Raw genomic sequence first — 20,698 nt, 5'->3', positions numbered from 1 at the left:
TATGGCCCCGAAATCAATAACTGATACCTGGCTGTGCAGTATCTGCCGATACTGATATCATACCGATATTTATCTGTTTGAAATTGATGTGTGTGTGTATATATGAAGAACTCCATACTACTTAGATGTAAAATCACTGCAATCGTGGCATTGTCAAGCTGCTGCCTACCTTTGTGAAGCATGAAAAAGACTAATACAAATTGAATCCAGTAGAACTTTTTATTGCCTACCTGGAATGAGTGACAATAGTTGAATAAACTTTTGGTTTTCAAAATGGTATCGGTGCCCTATTTGTTGGTACTCACCGATACCGATACAACCATTTTTGTGCAGTATTGGGGGCCCTGTCCGATACTGGTATCGGTGCAACACTAATATCAACCATTTGCATTAGCATGCCATAGATGGCAAATTCAATGGAGATACATATAGATGTCACAAATTAAAAGTTACAAATTCAATCATACTGAAAAAGAAGTTTACTAAACTGTATTTGTATAAAACTGACCAAATTTGCAATCATTGCCAAGTCTCTTCTTGAATAGGTTAAATGTCATTAATTTCTAAAATGATTCATAGGCAGAATTTTGACACTGTGATATTTTTCTTTTTAATGATAAAGACTTAAGTCATTGCAAAAAATATACATTATGAACTTGATTTCTTACTAAACAAACTGAGTTAACATCATAAGTCAGTGGCATTGTTTTTCTTTTTAGTAATTTTTCTTTTTCTTTATTCAAAATATTGAAACACTAGGCATTTCACCAATTACCACCAACTGTAAAGCACAGTGGTGGCAGCATCATGATGTGGGGCTACATTGCTGCAAGACAAACTTGATTATTTATTGTGATTGCAATTTAATAGTGAAATTTGTGAAGCTTTTCTATATCTATAATAACTATAAGGGTATGTTGAGTTACATGCATAGCATACCCTTAAAGTTAGTGGAACATCAAGGCACCAAAGTCAAGTAATAAGATGATTGTAGATGCACTGCATACATTATAAACAACAAAGGCAATATGAAGGTAGTACTTAAATATGCATATATTTCATTAGAGGGTGGGATTGTATTGAGATCATGTAATAAAGTTGGGTGGCATTTTTACAATATATTACTAGGGTTGTCACGATACTAAATTTTTCAACTCGATACCGATACTAAGGAAAATATTCGAAACTTGGTACCATTTTCAATACCACAAGGATAAAAACAAAGACTCCAAAATTCTACAGAAATATTTTCATGAAAAAATAAAATACAATAAATAAATGCAATAAAGGTTGTATGCTGTGCACAATATTAAGCAAGCTTGATAAAAAACTTATAAAATTAAAATTAAGTGTTCCTTCCTTGGCTATGCTTTGCACACATAACAATGACACTAGCCAAACCGGTTACGAAACAAAAATAATTCTCAGCAGCTGCACCTCTTACAAAAAAAAGTCGAAACCGAAAAGTGCACAGAATTATTCAATTACACAGTGTTCTGAAAGTGCATTGTCCTCTATTCTGCACTTTAGATGAATGACTGCTTAGGTGCCACTGGTGGTGGCACTGTATCGATACTTTTAAAAACGAGTATTGTATCTGGATACAACATTTCAGTATCGATACGTTTTTGAGTATCGATACTTTTGACAACCCTATATATTACACACAAATACAAACATATATACATACAAACAGCTTTTCAAAATATTGATTTCTCCTTCTATTGTTGCAGAGAATGTCTTAATTTTTTACAAATCCTGCTACTTTTTTTCTTTCAAAATGGCACACACTAAGTCTCTTGTTGGATTTTCTCGTCTCCTTCTATCATCTCTACTAGTTTAGCATTTTGCCCTCCTTTATACTACCAGTCTTCCCTCAGCATTCAATTCATCAGTGTTTCACACTTGTTTGCATTTATACATGGGAATGAATAAAAAATGAAACAAGTATTTCACTGAACATTCACACGTTTTTACACACTGCACCAGATTTTTGTAGCATCCATTTTGATCAATTATATATTTATACAATATGTACTTATAATCCTATAAAAAGTCACAACTCGTCTTAGCAGTGACACTTTTATCTAAGCTGGATTCAATGAAATAAACTCAATTGAATTGAGGCAACGGAAGAAAAACTGAATGACCTAGAGTGAGAAAGAAAAGACAGAGACAGATGAAGGGTTGATAGATAAAGGGGTGGACATTGTCAGTCCCCTCAGGTCCCTTTGATAAAGATCAGAGCAGCGACAGCCAGAGCCTCAATCACATCCTAATGTGCACACAGAGACACGCACACATACTCAGACAACATGCAATGCCATACCCCCACACCCACCCACACAGAGACATAACTTTTACACTCAGATCATGTTCAAATTAAAGAGACCAGAGTCAAAATCAATCAGTCAAGGGCTGATAAGCTATCAAAGGCCCTGAGAAACAAATGCTGAGGCGCTCATTGAATGGCTGCCTCTTAATATGAATCCTAACTGAGATTTACTGTTTCCCTCTGAGTGCCCCCAACTAATGCAATGCATCAAACATTCAGATGAGAATCATTAATGCGACAATTGAATGTTGGTGGGGATGTTTACCTAATTTGACCGGCATCTAGTTATTGACGTAGAGTTAATGATGTTATTATTATCCTCAACATGGCAGTTTCTTGTTTGATTGGACTACTATTTAACCTCCATTTTACATCAATGATATGACAAATACAAATAGGTGTTAAGAATGTAACTAGTTATAGTTACTAGTTACATTTCCAAAAGATTATTGAGTTGGTAACTTAAAGGTATAATGGAGGATGTTTTTTTTCTGGGTGGATCATCAAAATAAGTGGTCCTCCTAACTGTCAATCATTCTGGTGATATGTTTACGTAAGGCTGTCCTACATGCTCGTCCCCATTTTCACTTAACGATGGTGGGTCTGACATAGTGGAAAATTGTAAATCTTCTTTTGGAAAGTAAGTTTGTATGAAGATGCAAACAGTAACTTTTAAACAGAGCGTGCACAGGGAGAAATGGGCTCCTGCATGCTCTCACACAAGTATAATAGGCGTTCTCTCTCGGGAGCGGGTACGCGTGCATGTGCATTTTTTTTTTTTAAGTGGACAGGACAGGTCTTTTTTTTTTATTTGTGACAATTCTCCACAATACCTTTAATTACTGTTCATACTGTTCAAATAAATAATCAGTAGTTAGAGTAATAATGCATCTACTTTTTAGATCTAAAAAAATGTATTGTATTTCTCTTATGTTACTTTGAATACAACTGAAGTTTTATTAAGAAATACAAGATGGTTGAGATTAATGAATGACTTAAATAATTCATTAGAATAACTATATATCTTACAGTGTAAACCAGACGGAATTTAAACAGCAACTATGAAAAACAATTGGAGAAAAATACAAAGTATTTAAAACAGAGTGATTATAAAAATGTTCCAAAATATAAAAAAAAATTATTCCCTGGAGAAAACAACAAGCGGATAGACTGATGGTTAAAGTAACAGATCCTTAAAAGACTAAGCTGTATGGGGAACTAGAGGATATAAAAAAATAATTCAAACAACATTACATGAATTTATATGCAAAACCACAAGCAACTGACCTTAAAGAGGTTTATAAATTTCTGATTTCTCTAGACTTACCATCTATCGGTACAGAGCAAAACAAAACATTTTCCCGATATCCCGAATTGTAATACATACTGTAAAGCAATATCAGAACTTAAAAATAAATAAAACTCATATTATTGACCGTATTTATGGAAAACAAAAACAGCACAACTGTATATCAGATTATTTCCTTTTGAAAACAACAGTAAATTAAATACAGTATAACACTCAGAAAGTAAACAGTAATATTCATTGAATTAAAAAAAGGCCAGCTGTCAGTTAGCTTCGATAACGATGAGATAATGTAGGGAGCATTTTCCAGATATAAGGTGGTTCTAGCCGACATATAAAGTCTTTGTACCTGCACTTAATGAGCAAATAACTGAAAGGTTTAGCTTTTAACTTCAGGGAACGCTTTTCTTTAGGAATGCTGTCACTGAATCAGTAGCTCTGTGCCGTCACCTCTCCTCTCAGTCTGTGTTCAATGCATGATGAACAATCACCCACATTACAGTTCCTAAGCCAAAGTGCATCACGTACGATTGCCTCAGTTCCCAGAATATCTCTGCAGTCAAAACTCCACCAGCAGCAGAGGATGCTTATAAAAAGTCGCTTTGATTGATTAGTTTGTGCTAATGGGCTGTGTTTTAAAGGAAAAGTCAATCAATGGATCATTATTATCTATACCTAAAAAAAAATTGGTATATTAACACCTCCTCCTAAAATCTTCTGGGAGTGACGTCACCGTGGAGTAAGCCGAAGGCCATTTCCCCCAATTTACAAGCAAAATCAATGGGAACCAATAGACACGCCTGCACTCAACAACAATTATTTAAGATTTCGAGAGGACTTCACCATTGAAATTTGCGAGACTAGTTTTACCAATATGTGAAAAGCATCTACTGTACAGTAGATTTATTTATTAATGAAAAATCAATACAGTAACTGATGCCTTTACATTACATTTCTGCCTGATTTTTATTTCCTTTCTCTTTCAATAGACAGAATACATGACTACTTTGAAATGCGTTTGTTGTATAGTTAGATTTTGTTGTAAAACCTCATGATATCACATTTAATTTAGTCGAAGCATCATGCATTTATTTTGTTCAGAGAACTGTTGACCCTGTATATAAAAATTAGAGTCAAAACATTTGGACAGCTTTTCCTTTTAGGAATGTTGATTGTTAAGTTTTTATTGATTTTTTTAAGTGCCTCTTATTTCTTAAATATGTCTAGACTGATAAAAACACACATATCAAAATAGTAATGATTTCATCACTCAATTGTGCATAATTAATATTTTTTCTCTCAGCTTCCTATATATTTTGGTATGTGCTATTTTTTCTTATTTCATTTGAAAAATACAGGACTTACAAGATTGGTGGAAATGTATCAAACTGACGGGGAGTAAGCCATTAGACCACACTGACAACCGTAGATCTTGTAAAAGTAAAAAACAGGTGTTGGATTTTAGAGCTGTTTTAGTTTTAATGTTCCTTATATTTTTACAAATCACTGATAATATTTAAATGGAATTCATCAATACTGTCTTCAGCTGAGCGTTTTGGTCTGCTGGATGCACTGTCTGCCATTTTGCTCCAATGCTCCAATAGTAAGCCCTTAGTGACAGCTGTTCACATGCAAGTATATGCATGTATACCAGTGGCGGCCGGCCCATAGGGGGCGCTGGGGCACCGCCCTCCCTGATAAGAAGAGAGAAACGTAAAATATATTTTTAGAAATTAACTCATAAATGTCTGTTTTACTCTCTAGACTGTGTAACTATAAGCAAAACAAATTATATAAACTACATTTCCCTATCTACTGTCATTAATTTGTGGATTTCCACAGACAGACTCCTACCGTCTCTGTTCTGGGGGCTGTGATCAGACTGACCCACATTTGCAGAGAATCTGTCAATCATGTACTATTGCTAGGTGAATTTAATGGCCAATCAGCGTCTCGGAACTTTATGGTATTGGGGCGCTGAAAATACTGCGCTTTTACAGGCTTCTCTTCTGAACCCAAGCGCAGGTGCAGACAATTAGAGGGAAGATGGCAAATGTAACGAGCGAGATGCAGCTTCCACCAAATTCGGTGAGATCCTTATTTATCTACCCGTTTGCCAGAAGAACATCCCTGTTGTATGATATGAACATTTCATTTCATGGTTATTGTGACAGTGACGAATCCACCTCGTCGCTTAAAACAACCTCTCTAACTTTGCGCGCCACACACACATTCCTGTTATACTGTGTTTGTGAGGACCAATACACTCGCGCTGAGATCAGTAGCTCTATTAACTTAAAACACACAAGCTGTCCTGGTTACCTGCTGGCGTATTGAGGGTGCACACTTAATATTTCAGTGGGGTTAGCCGTGTGTGTGTGTGTGTGTGTGTGTGTGTGTGTGTGTGTGTGTGTGTGTGTGTGTGTGTGTGTGTGTGTGTGTGTGTGTGTGTGTGTGTGTGTGTGTGTGTGTGTGTGTGGGTATGTGGGGGGTGTGGGTGTGTACGTGTTTATGCGGGGACTTGTCATCTTCAGTCTGGCTGCGTCTTTGCTGGGTTCAAACCCAGTTTGGTGTAATTGAATAAGTCAATGAATCTGTGTAAAAGAATTAAGTTGTAAAAATTATTTGTTTTTTGTACATCAATTGTTTGTGGAGGTAATATATGGACAAAACTGATTAATGAGAAGAAATCAGAAATAAGAGAGCCTGAGGTGAGGGGCTTAAACTATTTAATGAGGGCTGTGGGAAGAAAAGCGGCAATTTTTGTTTTCTGTTTCTTTGTTACATTGCTGGTAACTGGAGGGAGGCTGAGGCCCAGAGTATCTTGTATATGTTTAGTTTCTTTTGCACCCTGTTTTGAGTTTTTGAGCTCAATAAATCACCAACACCGGTAACCCGACTGAGACTGGATTCTTGGAGGCCAAAGAACCCCGTCACAGTGACCCAAATCATCACTGTTACTGTTATTATATAGTAAATTAAATCATTACTGTTAAATTGTATGTATTGTCCAATTGTTTATTTGAATTCTTATTCCGGGTTAGTTGGAGACATACACTAGGCTATATCAGCCCCACCAAAAATATTTTTCACCAGCCGCCACTGATGTATACACTTGTGCGACAAACTCAGCTATGTAAACACAAGACTGGAAAATGACAGATAGATGGTATTGGACGTGTTTTAACCGTTTTTTTTTTAATTATTATTATTAAAAAAAGAGAAATTTCACTTATTGCTCCATTAAAATGAATTTGGCTCCTCTCACAAAGCAATAGCAAATACTGAAAAGAAAATCATTCCAACACTTGACAACAATCTGCTGCCCACATGTTTAGATTTTCTAAAGGGTTTATAAAACTCAGAACCAGGGAAGATACATAATTGTATAATTTTTTTCAATATTAGACTACCATTTGCAATCCTGCTTATATTTCATATATCAAGGTTGTAGTGGGTCAGGAAATGAGAGCACACAGAGAAGGTCACTACATTGGCTGCAGATCCCAGTGAATGAGCAACACTTGATATTATGGGGAACTGATGGACAAATGCCCAGAGTGCAGATGGGTCCATGCGTGCCACTGACATCTGGCCAGCGAGGGCTCCCAAACAGTTTAGCTAGCTGCCAGTAACTTCTATGTGTTTGCAAATGACATCTTCCCTCCCACTAACCCCACACATATAAAAGGTTTGGAAAAAAATAATGATTAAAACTTAATCTACCCCTTTTTTGCTTACTGGTGTAAGCCTCTCTGCTTTCTTTATTCAGAGCTTGTTGGACATTTTATTTTTAGTTACAGCTAAATTCTGTTTATCCATCTACTGTATATTGTTTGCCCAGGAAAGAAAAACACTGCATTTGTCACTATTTTGGTAGGATGTATATTCTTAATAAAATACATTAATTCACTTTTTGAATTTGATTCATTAAATAAACTTACTCATTAAAGGCAAAATAATTTGTCATTAAGTTCAACAGGAAACAATAGTGGTGATATAGTTATTTTAAGGAAGGAAGAAAGGGGAACAGTATCTGCTAAAATAATTGAAACTTCTAAGACATAACAGAACATGAAGCTGAATTGCATGTTATCTCAAGACATCACCTCTGGATTCAATCAACTTTCTTTCACCTCACTGATTACTGCTCCATCACCCTTGTCTCCGGTAATTATAAAGCATTTTGAGAGGGTCGTCCTGAAGCACCTTAAGGTTTCATCTCCACTCATCTGGACAGCCATCAGTTTGTTCACAAGGGGTACCGGTCAACAGAGGATGCAGTCTCAATTACACTACACTCAGCACCGACCCTGCTTGATATATTACAACTCTTACATCAGGATCCCATTTGTTGACTTTAGTTTGCCTTTTTACACAAATATCTTGGATCTCATTTATAAAGACACAGAGATAAGCTATGTGCATGTAAACCTGTTTGGAATATCAAAAACTAAAATGCTAAAATAATATGAATAAAGAAAAAAAAATCAATGTTAGCTGGAACAAATTAATGCAGAGAAATAAAGCAAAAGAAGAAAAAAAAGGCCTGAACAATACTGTGTTATGGTTGTCCCCTTTTTTGGACACAGATATTTTAGTTTTCAGTTATTCTGTTTTGTTGATCTTTTGTTTTTTTTTTCCATTATATTCCAGAAGTCTTAAGTTACTCTCTGCTTTTTCCTCCATCAAACCTACAGTATAAAACCCATTTCTGCATTTGGGTCCTCAAACAACCTAATCCCTCACGTTGACATACTGTGGCTACTTTATAAGAAATTAAAAAATAAAAACCTAAATATAACAGAATATCAAAAGTTCTCAATCAGCAGACAAAAATCTATTTTCAAACATTTAATTTTTATTTATTTGTAATATATTTCTTGATTATTTAATTTTTTTTTACTTATGTTCATAGCACTCTGAGACAGGCTACCTATGTGAAGTGCACTATAAATAACATTAGGTATTATTATTTGTATTATTAAAACAATCATTGTCATTATTACCTCTAACTCTATGGCATAAAATCTCAACCTTCTTTTATGGCTGCTCTCAAACTGCTGGTAGCAATCAATCTGCTCATTTCAATAGGGAGAAACTAAACATGTTTGCACATTATAACATTTGATAATATCAGCATTCAATTGAAAACTAAACTTAAACTGTACACTTAAAAAAAACTGTACATGCAATTTAGAACCCCTTATTTCAAATCTCTCAAATCAGGCTGTAAGGTTTTATTAAAACCATAAACTAAGCATCTTCTTTTATGCTTTTGTGTAAATCAATTCCTGAACTGGTTGAGTACAAAGGTTAATGCAGTATAATAAGCTGAGTGTTATCCCAACATCATGCAGACAAAGCTGTCTGGTTAGAGATTTCACTGAATTCATGACCTATAATCCACATTTAGTCTTAATGCATAATTTAATATACGTATTGGATGAAATTGGTTGCATAATAATTATTTATTTGACAAACCTCTATGTGTTACTGGATAAAATAATACAATCAACCCCAAAAAGTAATCCCCTAAGATCTAATTTAGCTGTTATTTTCCTTAGAACTTTTTTTCAGTTTTTATCTATTAACCTCCTTCATGCTGTTTTGTTTTATAACAACATACTTATTGGATTGACTTTTTTTTTTTTAAGCAGTTATTTTGATGGTCAATTATTATGCCTGTGTCATTTTAGATTTGGCTTTTATCGGAAAAGGTTACAATTATTTGGGGAAATTTCTGAACTAAATGAAAAGAAAATATTGACAGAATCATTAGACTAGAATGTATAAATCTATTTGTCCTGAGATTAGGTTGTGTTATTTTCTTGTTTTTTTAAAAGAAAAAAGAATGAACTATGTGAGCAATTTAGGTGCTTTCACTGAAGATTCAGAGTCAATTTCCAGGAGAGAAAGATGATCACAAAGACTGGCCTACAAGGTGAACCCTCTGGCAATTTGAATTAAATTAGCCTTTTTTACAACTACAGAAATTAAAATGATAAACCATTCAAACTGGTGCAATCCAAAAGAAAAAAACTGCAACGATCATGAGGACTGACATCAAATGTCTTTTTCTATTATATTTTATCTTTACTTGTCAATGCTTTTCCTAAATGACTGCAGATAAACACAACCCAATTATAGCAAAAAATATGAATGAAAAAAATGATAAGCATAATATTGAATATAAAAGATTCATAATTAGATATGAATAAGACAGAGGATGAAGCAGAAAGAAAGAAAATGATCATTCTAGATTAACCATGCAAAGAAAACGTACAGTATGTGTACCTGTGTGTCAGCATTGCAATAATCTGCAATTCTGTCTCATCAGCACAATATCAAACGGCCTGAGAAACAACGCTGAATTATAGATCACTGTATTTCTGTGTTTCTCACTCACATGCACAAATGCAAACTGTATGGTATGTGCAGGGATATAAATTAATCATGGACGAAGTGACTTCAGAGGAGCAGGAAAAAAGATTCAAGGTGTCCAATGAGCACATCAAAGCCTCTCTGGAGTGGACAGGAGTAACGCCACCCTTCTATGGTATCGTTCTGCTGTTCAAAGGCTTTCTTTACAAAGGTCAACAGATTTATGATGCTCGGTTATTTAGTTTTCAATGGTGGATTTTTCCACAACCTATTTTTTTTTCCTAGACACACAGTTTGTTCATTGATCTTTTACGTTCACCTATCTCCCCTCTTATGCCGCAGCTTTAACAAGGAAACAGAGAAATCCAGAACCTCTCCTTCCAACTGACATCCTCCAGCCCTTCCAGCACTCTTGAATGAAGTGTCCAGAGCTATTCCATGGGCAGGTGTGATCTAAAAAGCCTGAGGCATCACTTCAAGCCAAGAGTAGACCCCAGAGCTGGGTGCACTCTCAGCTTGATGTGTCTGGAACAGATGCACACGGAAGTGTAAGAGGCTTATGCAGCAGATGCCAATATTCTTTATTTTTATTTTTCTAAACTATATCTAAGCACATGAATGGTATGCTAGCTTTTCTTTTTCTAAATCAAAATAATACTTATAAAATAAATGTATTTTGTAATATAAAAGTTATAACTTAAATATATTGGATTAATCTTTACAAAAATAATAAAAGGTTCTTCTATACAGTTACTTAAAATTCAAATCTAAGGATTTTTTCCCCAATAGCAGAATGTCAGCTTAAAAGCTGCAAGTTTCTACATAGCTCAGAATTTGAATACATTCTGGCTGTAAAGTTTGGACTTTTTAAAATGAGGCTGCTGTATATGTTCTGAAAAAAATTGAATCAAACAACTTTATTTATCCCATAGGGCAATTCAGTTTTAGCCTACTAGTCATAAAAAACAGGACAGAAGACAACAATCAATCAAGCATTCAGAAATAGTGCCAGTAATATCATTTTGTTTTTGGGTACTAGGACAAAGAAACATATACAAAGATTGTAATACATGGACTAGGCAGGGACAAAGGTTTACAAATCCTGACCTATGTCTAGTTAGAGCTGTCAGGATTAATAACATATTAAGTAAAGAAATATTTTATATTGTATTTATATAAATATAAAATTCATTTACAAGATTTTGCATTTATACACACAAACAAAAACAAAAAAGTCATTTGCTACATTTGTCATACTGCAGGTCTGGTGTCTGTGTCTCTCTCTTCTCTGCAGGGTGTGATGGGCAGGTGCAGCTCATCTCTGTAAATTTTGGAGCCTACTTAAGGAGCTGGGACCAGGAGGAGGGCGTCAGTTCTTTCTTGCTACCAGCGTGGTATATGACCGGCCAGTTTTCTCCTAGATTCGTGTTCAAACCAGATCTAATCCCCTGTCTCTGTTTTTTCCCTCCTAGCCACCAACCAAGCCAGTTTGCCGCAGCCCTCCTCCAGAAGCCCACCTGCCTGTCCACCTTCCTACAAACCATCACCTGAAGGGTAGAGAGTCAGTTGCTCCTGGACCCAGGACACATCCTTCCAAGCTCAAAACAACCTCAAGCCCCGTGAGTTCAGCATCCTCCACCTTCCCTCCACCTCAGATCAGTTGTTCACCATCACCCAATCTTTTCCCTAGGTTGTATCAGGAAGATCCTGCCAGACTCCATTTTCTGTTCTTTGTTTTAATAAACTTTTCCTTAAACTGATCTAACTGTCTCCATGGTTGCCCTGATTCAGAGTCGTTCTTCTCTCATTATGACAACATTATCAAGAAAAAGGAGTATGTATTGTCCTTATGTAAAAATAATAACATTTCTTTGAGACATCATCTAGTAAGCCTCATATACTATAGTATAGTATAGTAACTATACATATACTACAGATATACACACCGACACTAATAAAATGAAAAATGTATAGTAATAATAGGCAAAATTAGCATCCCTAGGGGAGACCTTTTTAACTCCTCTGAGTAAAATAATAAATGCTTATAGAAGGTAAAAAGAAATCCTTGGAGGAAAATATTTGTACATTGCATCATGTAAAGTAGAATCAACATTGGCAATACCACTGATTTTAATATTGTTAATATAGCTTTGGTAATAACTGAAATATGACTTTGCAAGTCATTCTTCTAATACTTAGTTGTAGTTATTTTGAACCAGAAGAGAGATTAAAGGTAAAGGGGGTGTCAGCATCAATAAAATTTTCCCCCCAAAGGGGGACAATTTGGTTTTCAGCCAGGCATTTATTATTTACAACACAACATAAAAACAACAGCTCAGAAAAAAAGAGACCTGATTTCTCTGGTTACAAAGGAGCTCTCTAATCGGTTGCTTATTGTACCATGAAGCCTTAATACCTTCCCAGAGGGAAGAGGCTGAAACTTAAGGTGGAGAGGGTGGTCTGGAAAATGTACTATAAGCTTAACAAGTTACCAAATAAAGTGAACATAGAAATAGTTACAATACAGTGAAACTACAAATCTAATTATAAAACTACAAATTTAATAAAAACATTTTGAAAGAGGCTTATTGTTTTAATTAGCCTTAAAATATTTATCTTCCTTAAAAAAATAAAGTCTATCTTGTCCTTTTTGTAGATGTATCAATGTTTTGATTATAGGTTAGGTTATATTGTTGTACTAAAATATTTGTAATAATATTAAACTATTTTAATTTCATTCATATTCTGGTCATTTATTGATGCTCAGAGTGTATGACAGGTTGTGGCAGGAATTTGCAAAACTGACAGTAACTGATCCTTTTCCCTAACCACTAAATCTAAAGAATGGATAGCATACACTCCTAAAGCTACCAACAATAACTTAGTAAAATTTTCAAACATTTTTATTGAAGGTTGCATTCATATCAGGTGGTACAGTGTCTGCAACCTGTCATGCACTTTGCGCCTCAGTACAGAGGTATATTTGCAGTGGGCTTTGACCCATTCATATTAGATGAGTTAGGAGTGAGGATGATTGAGGCTTTACCCAAGTCAATGTTCATGTCCTTTGCTTTTTAGTTAAGTTTCAAATTGTTTTTTAACACACCACTGAACTAAGTCATTGACCATGTGTTTAGTCTCCACATCCTGCAAGAGATTGACGGACCCTTTTACCAGAAGGAAACCTCAATAGTGTGAGCAGCCTTCTTCCAAGGATGACTGCGGTTTAAGGAGAGAGAAGCAGACATAAAATGTAAGAGTAAACAAGCACCACAGGGGGCTCTGTCCAGGAAAGAAACATTTAAGCAGATGAGCTGTGAGACAGTTTTCATGTTAGGGGATGAAAGAGCACACATATATATAGTTAGACACAGTAAAAGCTGAGCTCATTGTTATGTTTAGGAGAGAATCAAGACAAAACTGAAAAACATGCCCATTCCATTATCTATAATAGAAAGTGCTGATGGCAGTATTCCAGCTGATATTTCTCTCCAGGAGGGAGTCAAGGCCAAACAGGAACAGACCAGAAGAAACAGAGAGAAATAAACTTATGGGTTGAACATAAAATACTGCACAATAAGTGAATGGAGGTAAAATGAAGCTGGATGATGAAAAGTGGTCCCTGTGTCCTCTAGCAGCCTAAACCTATAGCAGAATAAGAATAGAAAACAGCCGTGGATTACCTAACCATTTCAAATGAATTTAAAATTTGTCTTTCAAATGCTTAAATTTCTGATGATATCAAGATTATCGGGCGAAAGTCATAGTGTTCTATAGGAACTTCACATTTAGGTGCAGGAAAAATAAACTTTTTCCAAATATTGGAGGTTTTCTGCAATTTGATGGACAGTTTAAAAGTGTAGGCTGGTTTTATTTTCAATATGCATTGCACTGCATTTATCATTAAACAAACAATAATACTCTAGATATTTATAATGATTATTACTTTAGGTTTTAAAAATATTGTGTCTTTAAATTTAATAATTTTGCTTATTTTTCTTATAGAATTCTTTTTCTCAGCACTTCATCTCCTACAAAAAATATTTATATGTAAATTAGAATATTTTTTATATATGTTTTTTTTGTCTTAATAAGCACTCTGTACAACTTCTGTTCATATTAAAACTGCTTGTTAAGAAATGTTCATGAAATAAATAAGAGTAACATTAATAATTTGGGACACACCAGCTTAATATTTATGTTTTTGGAATATCAAGTATTTTCTTCAATTTTGCCTTTTGTTAGGTACTAGTCTGTAGCTGAGGTGGGTAGATAGCCAAAAAATTTTGTCGCCATGGTTTTACTAACTGAAGAGTAAAAAGTACCAACTATAAATATAAGTACTAAAATACTCATCATATCATATGACAAATACAGATCAAAATTTAAAGCTATGTGCAAATTATGGCATTTAAAGATTATGACAAAAAAAATAATAATAATAATAAAAAAACAGAAGAAACCCTTTTCACAGACATTTTTTTTTATCTTATATTTATGAAAACTGCCACCACCCATATATACATGTATTTATCCTACTTGATCCCCAGATTTAACCGAAAACACTGATGGAAGGTCCAATCTGGTGATCAGACAACATTTGAAATATGTAGATTTTGTGGATGTGTGTTCTTTTTAAACTTTGGATAAGTAATGCACTTCTGAATGACATTTATATAAACCCTTTTCTTTTTTAATCAAAAGATAAAGGTTATCATTTTTCCTTTCTTATAAGTAAACAACAGCTTCCAACATCGGGTTTGAAATCGGTTAATGTTCAAAAACATTATATTAAACAGAAAATGAAAACAAAGTATGAAATTGTACTACCGTTAATTTGTTTGATATACATGTACAGTCTTTAAAAAACCTTAGCTTTTCAAAAATCTGAAACCAGGGACTGGCGATTAATACTCCTTCCTGATTCAAAGCCAGTGTTTAACATATTGTACCCTAAACTGGATGATTGGCTGAAGACTGCCAATTGTGTTCTGTTTCTCTTTCACACTGTCTGTCACCACTGAAGCACACTGAGTTGAAGTCAAAAGGCTGCATGTATCAACAGCAGGGGCTCCTTAGATAAGTCCCCTGGATCCTCTCACTGACAGCTAACTCCCTCTGTGTTGTATCTGCACACAGACATAGATACACAAAAAGTACACAAAGTAATCATGCGCCAAGTATCTGGTGGAACTTTGTGCCAGTCAGTAAATCTGGGACAACTGCTACAACTTGCAATGCCCATACTCCCATGCAGATATAAACCCAGACGGGGCATGTGTGGAGAATCAAATACAGACGCTCTGCAATCAGTGATGTTATGATTATGCAGTGCAAAAAACCCAGAGCAATATGATGAATACTTATATGTTCCCTACCTCACACAAAGTGACCCATATTGAGAAATACTTTTAGAGAGTTTGGTAGTGCCGCTATAAAAATAGCTTGTGTAAACACTTTTATTAAATGTAATTAGTGCCAAAGTAAAGCTGGCTGTCTACTATAGAGCTGTTCACTAAAGAGTCTGTATTTGCATTTGTTCAAGCATTTTCAAGTCGGCATCTGATTACAAAACAATTTCCCAACATTGCAGCAAGGCTAAAATATAACAATGCAAATACATAACATTATTATTATTTATTTTATTTTATTTTTTTGACACTGTATATAGTAAGAGATATTGGGCCTCATGCAAGAACCGTTCATACAATTAATTAAAGAAAATGTCCCATTCTCCATTTTTCTACTATTTCTAGTCTTTTTTTCAGTTGGCAATGCATTTTACAAGTTCTCCAGACTTCACGTAGGAATCAAGTCCGGAAATAAAAATGTTTTTCTATTGGTCAATACTTGCAGCTGACATATTGGTATCCAGAGGACATGGGTTTAATTTTTTTGTCATCTTGTGAAAAGGAAGAACAGGCAGAGATCAGGCTACTGTTGAAATAACATCTGGAACAGGAAAATGGATGTAAAAGTTCAGCAAAATGCTCTAATGGTGAGACTTGCATTAATTTCAATCCAAGCCACCTCCTTGGCTCTGTTATTATACTTAATGTGGCATATTTGAGTTTGGGTATGTCTGACGTCATTGAATTCAAATTTTGCCGTCAACATTTTATATATATGTTGTGAGAGAGATGGAGAGTATGGTGAAAGGATAGCAGATGTGTCCTGGGGATGTACAGTACAGCTGTGTTTGTATTAAAAGGAAATGTATCACAGCATTGCTGTTTTAGTTAATCTTGAACTCATTAAGTATTTAAAGTGTATGTTGCACTTCTTGCCTCTGTCAGTTTTTATTAGCTGTTTTCGTATCAATTTATTTTTCTTTTTATATTATTTATATTGTCTTATTTTATTTTCACTTCATAAAAACTTCCCAAACTTTTTCATAAACCTCAATTTAGTACTGAAATATTACTGTGTCCATCAGTTATTAGATCAAACTGAAATAGCTGTTGCAAACACCCAAATATTTGGAAATAAAAATAATTCAGAATAATAAGGGTGCCCAAACGTTTTCATATGACTGAATATACCTGTGGTGATAATAAAGAGAGTAGACGTAGTTAAGGTTTTGGTTTGTTAAGTTCTTATTCAAAAAGATTTTAATCTTTCCCCATGTCTGTCTAGTGTTGGTTTCCATTCTTAACACTTTGAGCCCACAGTGGCTGAGCAGTGTGTACTTTTCTACAGTTTTTTTTAGATATTTTCCCCTTTACAAAGTTTTCAATAAAAGTATGCTGCTTCTTTGATGTATGCATGCAAGACATGCTTAAAAATATAATGCACTACAACTGAAAATAAGGCCAAATTACTGTTTTTTTTTTAAGTCTAATGTTATATTTGTATCTTTTATATTGTGTTCATCCGCTGTTATTGGAAAAATTATCATTATTTACAGAAAAAAAAAAAAAGCTTGAAAACAGTCTGTGTTATCGTACTCCTTGTACTCTCAGGGGCCAGGTCACAGGAGCAGCCGTTTCAGCAGAGACATCCCTCTCCCCAGAAGCCTATTCCGGCTCTGCTGGGGGAAGTCAGAGGCATTTCCAGCGCAGCCAAGAGATGAAGTCCCCTCAGCATGACCCGGGTCGTGCCGTGGTCCTCCTCCTGGAGGGATGTGCCGGGACCACCTCCCAGGGGAGAAGTCCAAGGGAAATCTCCATAAAATGTCCTAGCCACCTCAGAAAAGGTGTTAAATATAGAAGTGCCAATAATCTTAACCTCCCTTATCCCTGCCGCTTTGCACTTGCCTGCAGTTGCAACTGTGCATGCTGTAGGTCTTGGCAGGAGGGAGCCAGCAAAATCATTGTCATATGTAAAAAACAAAGAGGAAATCTGCCCAATCAAATGCCACTGACTCCATATTCCTGCATCAACCCCTAAAGGGGACATGAAAAGACATTTTGAAATGTCTTCTCCGGGTCCATAAAAACACATGTGGACCAGTTAGGCAAACTCTCTTGATACCTTGAGCATTCTGCAAAGGGTGTAGTACTCATCAGGTGTTTGAAACATGGGAAAAGAACCCCACTGGTCCTCCTTAAGCAGAGGTTGAACAATAATCTGGACTCACAGCACCCTGGCATAGGCATTCTTGGGGAGGCTGACAAGTTTGACCCCTCTACAGTTAGAACACCCTCTCTTATGGAGGGAAACCACAACCACAATCTGCCAGTCCAAGGTTTTTGCCTCTGCAAATACCTGGATGGTGGAACAAATAGCCATGCAGGACGTGCCTGCTACCTCTAGAGTCCCACAAGCATGACAGGACTCCTTCTCCAGCTTTAATGAATCCCTTTCAACCAGTGTCCACTCCTGAGTTTAAGGGTTATGGCCAAAGCTACAGGCAGACGTGTCAAATATAGAGGCAGAGAACATGTTCCACTCAGACACCCTATCCCCAGCTTTCCATGGAATTTGACAAAACCTCTAACAGAAATTGCAGTTAAAATGTTGCTGACCGAGGTCTCTGCCAGATATTCCCGGCAGATGCTCACTAATCTCTGCGGCTGCCGAGTCTGTCCAATGTCCTCCTCATCCTGCATAATCAGTTCACCTCTTAGGTAGAGATCGTTGGACAGCTCTGCCCCTCTCTTCTACTTAGTGTCCAAGAAATGCTGCCAAAGGTTGGAAGATAGGACAACAAAGTCAGTTATTGACCCTCTGGCCTAAGGTCTCCCTGTGCATAGTTATTACTAACTTGAAGAATACATGCAACCTTTTTGGAAAGGCATGCCACTGATCTAATTGATTTCATTATTCTACATGAATACCTTTTACCAGAACAACGAATAACAGGAAATAAATCATACAATAAGCATTTGTGGTTACCGCATATGATACAAACTATCATCTCTAAATTATCTCTTGTACAGCAGTGTAGAAAATTTAAAAATGCCAAAAGGTTTATTTTTTTCCACTTGCAGGATCACAATCCTAGCTAAACCCTGTCAGTGACACAGTTTCTGAATTTGAATATTTATAAACACTTTGATTACATCATCTCTTAAATCATACACCTTTATGCATGTCTCGGGTAAACAGTTTTATGCTTTTTTTATTTAATTAAATAGAACCAATTACCTGTTGATGACATCAAAGTTCCTTTAATCTAAAACCGTAACTATTAAAGCAGAAAAGATATCCTGCTGAGAAAAAGCAAGTTCTGATCTTTACCATTCATCAGCCATTAGTCTGTTTTATTTCATCTGTGAAAAGTGAACCATGTTGTTTGCTCACACCCCCAAAGAAACACTGAAAAAAAAATCCCCCTGAGCTCTCAACAATCTCCTTCTAATGTTCAAATGATTCCCTTACCGAAGTAAACTTTTTTTTATCCATCTTTAAAATAATTAGAAAAAAAAGATACATAAAGTTATTTTGCCATTATTAAATAACCTCACATTGTATTTGATACTGTTCTGTAGTGAAGCTGTTTATGGATTCAGAAAGGTTGACTGACCCCTTGTTGAAAAAGAATGCACTCTGTGCTGAGTGGACAGTCCTTGAATTGCATCTCCTTAAAAAACTTTATAGTTTCCTTGTTTATCTCAACTTCATCTTCCCCAAAGGAGACTGGCTAAATTCAAACAGAAAACACAAAAACATGAAACCTGACTGTGAAGCTAGGTAGGATAATCTGCATTCTTAAGAGTAAAAAATGTAATCCTAGGCAATATGCTTTTCAGAGTACCTGGATTTTTTCTTTCCAAATCTTTATTTTCTGTTCTCATATACCTATAAATACTTCTTCCTCAAAATACAGACACATTCTAACCTTCATAGTTGAGTTTGAAGCCATGAGCAGAAACGGCAAAGTCGCTGGTCAACCTCAAGGAAAAAACGTTTCCTGTACTGGTGACAGGCGGAGGAGCCTGGAAGCCTGTTAACCTGAAGGAGAAAGCAAAGAAAAATGTATTAACAATAATGCAGAACCAACATTTTTGTAAAAACAAAAAAAGGAATCATTAAGAATTGCTTTGTAATTCAAAAAATTAAAATTGAGTAACGCCGATCAGTTTCACATTAAACAAGAAAAGCCACTGAACAGATTTTAACAGGAAAGGGGTTATAACTGTCACATTTCAGACTGCAATCCATTTAAAACCCATAGAAAGTTGGTACAGTCACAAATAGGATGAAAGACGGTATAAAGTTAATCTTCAATGAGCCAACATTTTAATGTGAAAGTTGTTTTTTCATTGAAATTATGTGGTATTGTGATTTTTTTCACCCTGAATTACTGATTTCTTTTATTTGCCGTATCTCTAACCAGAATAAAAAAATTATATATATACAAGAAATATGTATCCAAATTATATTTAAACTTTTAAATTAAAATATTGAATTTGAGTGTAATCAACTCATACAATGTACCTTAAGCTGTATGTAACTTAAGACCAACTTACATACAGTTTAATTCAAAACAAATTATAACATAGTATGGTTTAATACAGGTAAATATCCAACACAACACAGAAAAAAAAGGTATTCCACAACAATTGCCTTGCCTTGAGATTAAAGATACAGAACAGTGCATTCCGATATAAATTTTTGGGCTGATATTGGACTGATTTCCAATTTTATTATTATCAGTTGGGATATCTCTAAAGAAAGGCTGAGCCTGAATGCTTAGTCAGATCTCCTAAATGCATAAAAAATATACTGTATGATTAAAGGGGTTTTACAAAAACAAATTTAAAAGGTTTTTGAGTAAATATTTATAGGAAATTCAATGTGTTTACAATCAGCAGAAAAAAAAAAAGAAGAAATAAGGTAAGACCGTTTCAAATACTAAATGCTGCACAGCTGCACAGGTGGGCTCTCAGCTGAGAGATACCTAATTGAGGAAGGGCTTGAAGGAGGATATGGAGGCTGGATCTTTTTCAGGTCTGGAAAGCAGCCAAACTGTTGTGATGCTACTGCATTTTTTTTTTTCTCAAGGCTGCCAGTTCCTTTCCATTTTCTCTAAAAGTGTGTTCTTTCCTTTTCATTCCGCTTCTTCCAACAAGTCAACTTTTTCTGCAAAGATATTTCATTTTTTACTCTGCTTATAAGTTAGTCTTTCACATAGATTCTAAAGATGTTTTGTCTTAAATCTGTTTATAATGTTTAAAGGTTATTCCTTTTTTAATTTGACAACAAATTCTATTCCCTCCTATCATGCT

At 35.3% G+C, this 20,698-nt stretch overlaps 1 protein-coding gene across 1 annotated transcript in view; it reads right to left on the bottom strand.

The window, feature by feature from the left end:
• Positions 1 to 20,698, bottom strand: part of csmd3b (CUB and Sushi multiple domains 3b) — a 536,357-nt gene that overhangs the window by 350,561 nt on the left and 165,098 nt on the right. Inside the window, exon 3 of the mRNA XM_038288005.1 lies at positions 19,309 to 19,421. Within this exon, the coding sequence (XP_038143933.1) occupies positions 19,309 to 19,421 (113 nt within the window). The remainder of the gene's footprint in view (positions 1 to 19,308; positions 19,422 to 20,698) is intronic.

The sequence above is a fragment of the Cyprinodon tularosa genome, unplaced genomic scaffold (assembly GCF_016077235.1).
Source record: "Cyprinodon tularosa strain WSP-4 unplaced genomic scaffold, ASM1607723v1 ctg247, whole genome shotgun sequence".
NCBI classification, from domain to species: Eukaryota; Metazoa; Chordata; class Actinopteri; order Cyprinodontiformes; family Cyprinodontidae; genus Cyprinodon; species Cyprinodon tularosa.
Note: the sequence above shows the minus strand (reverse complement) of the source record. Positions and strands in the feature narration are given on the sequence as shown.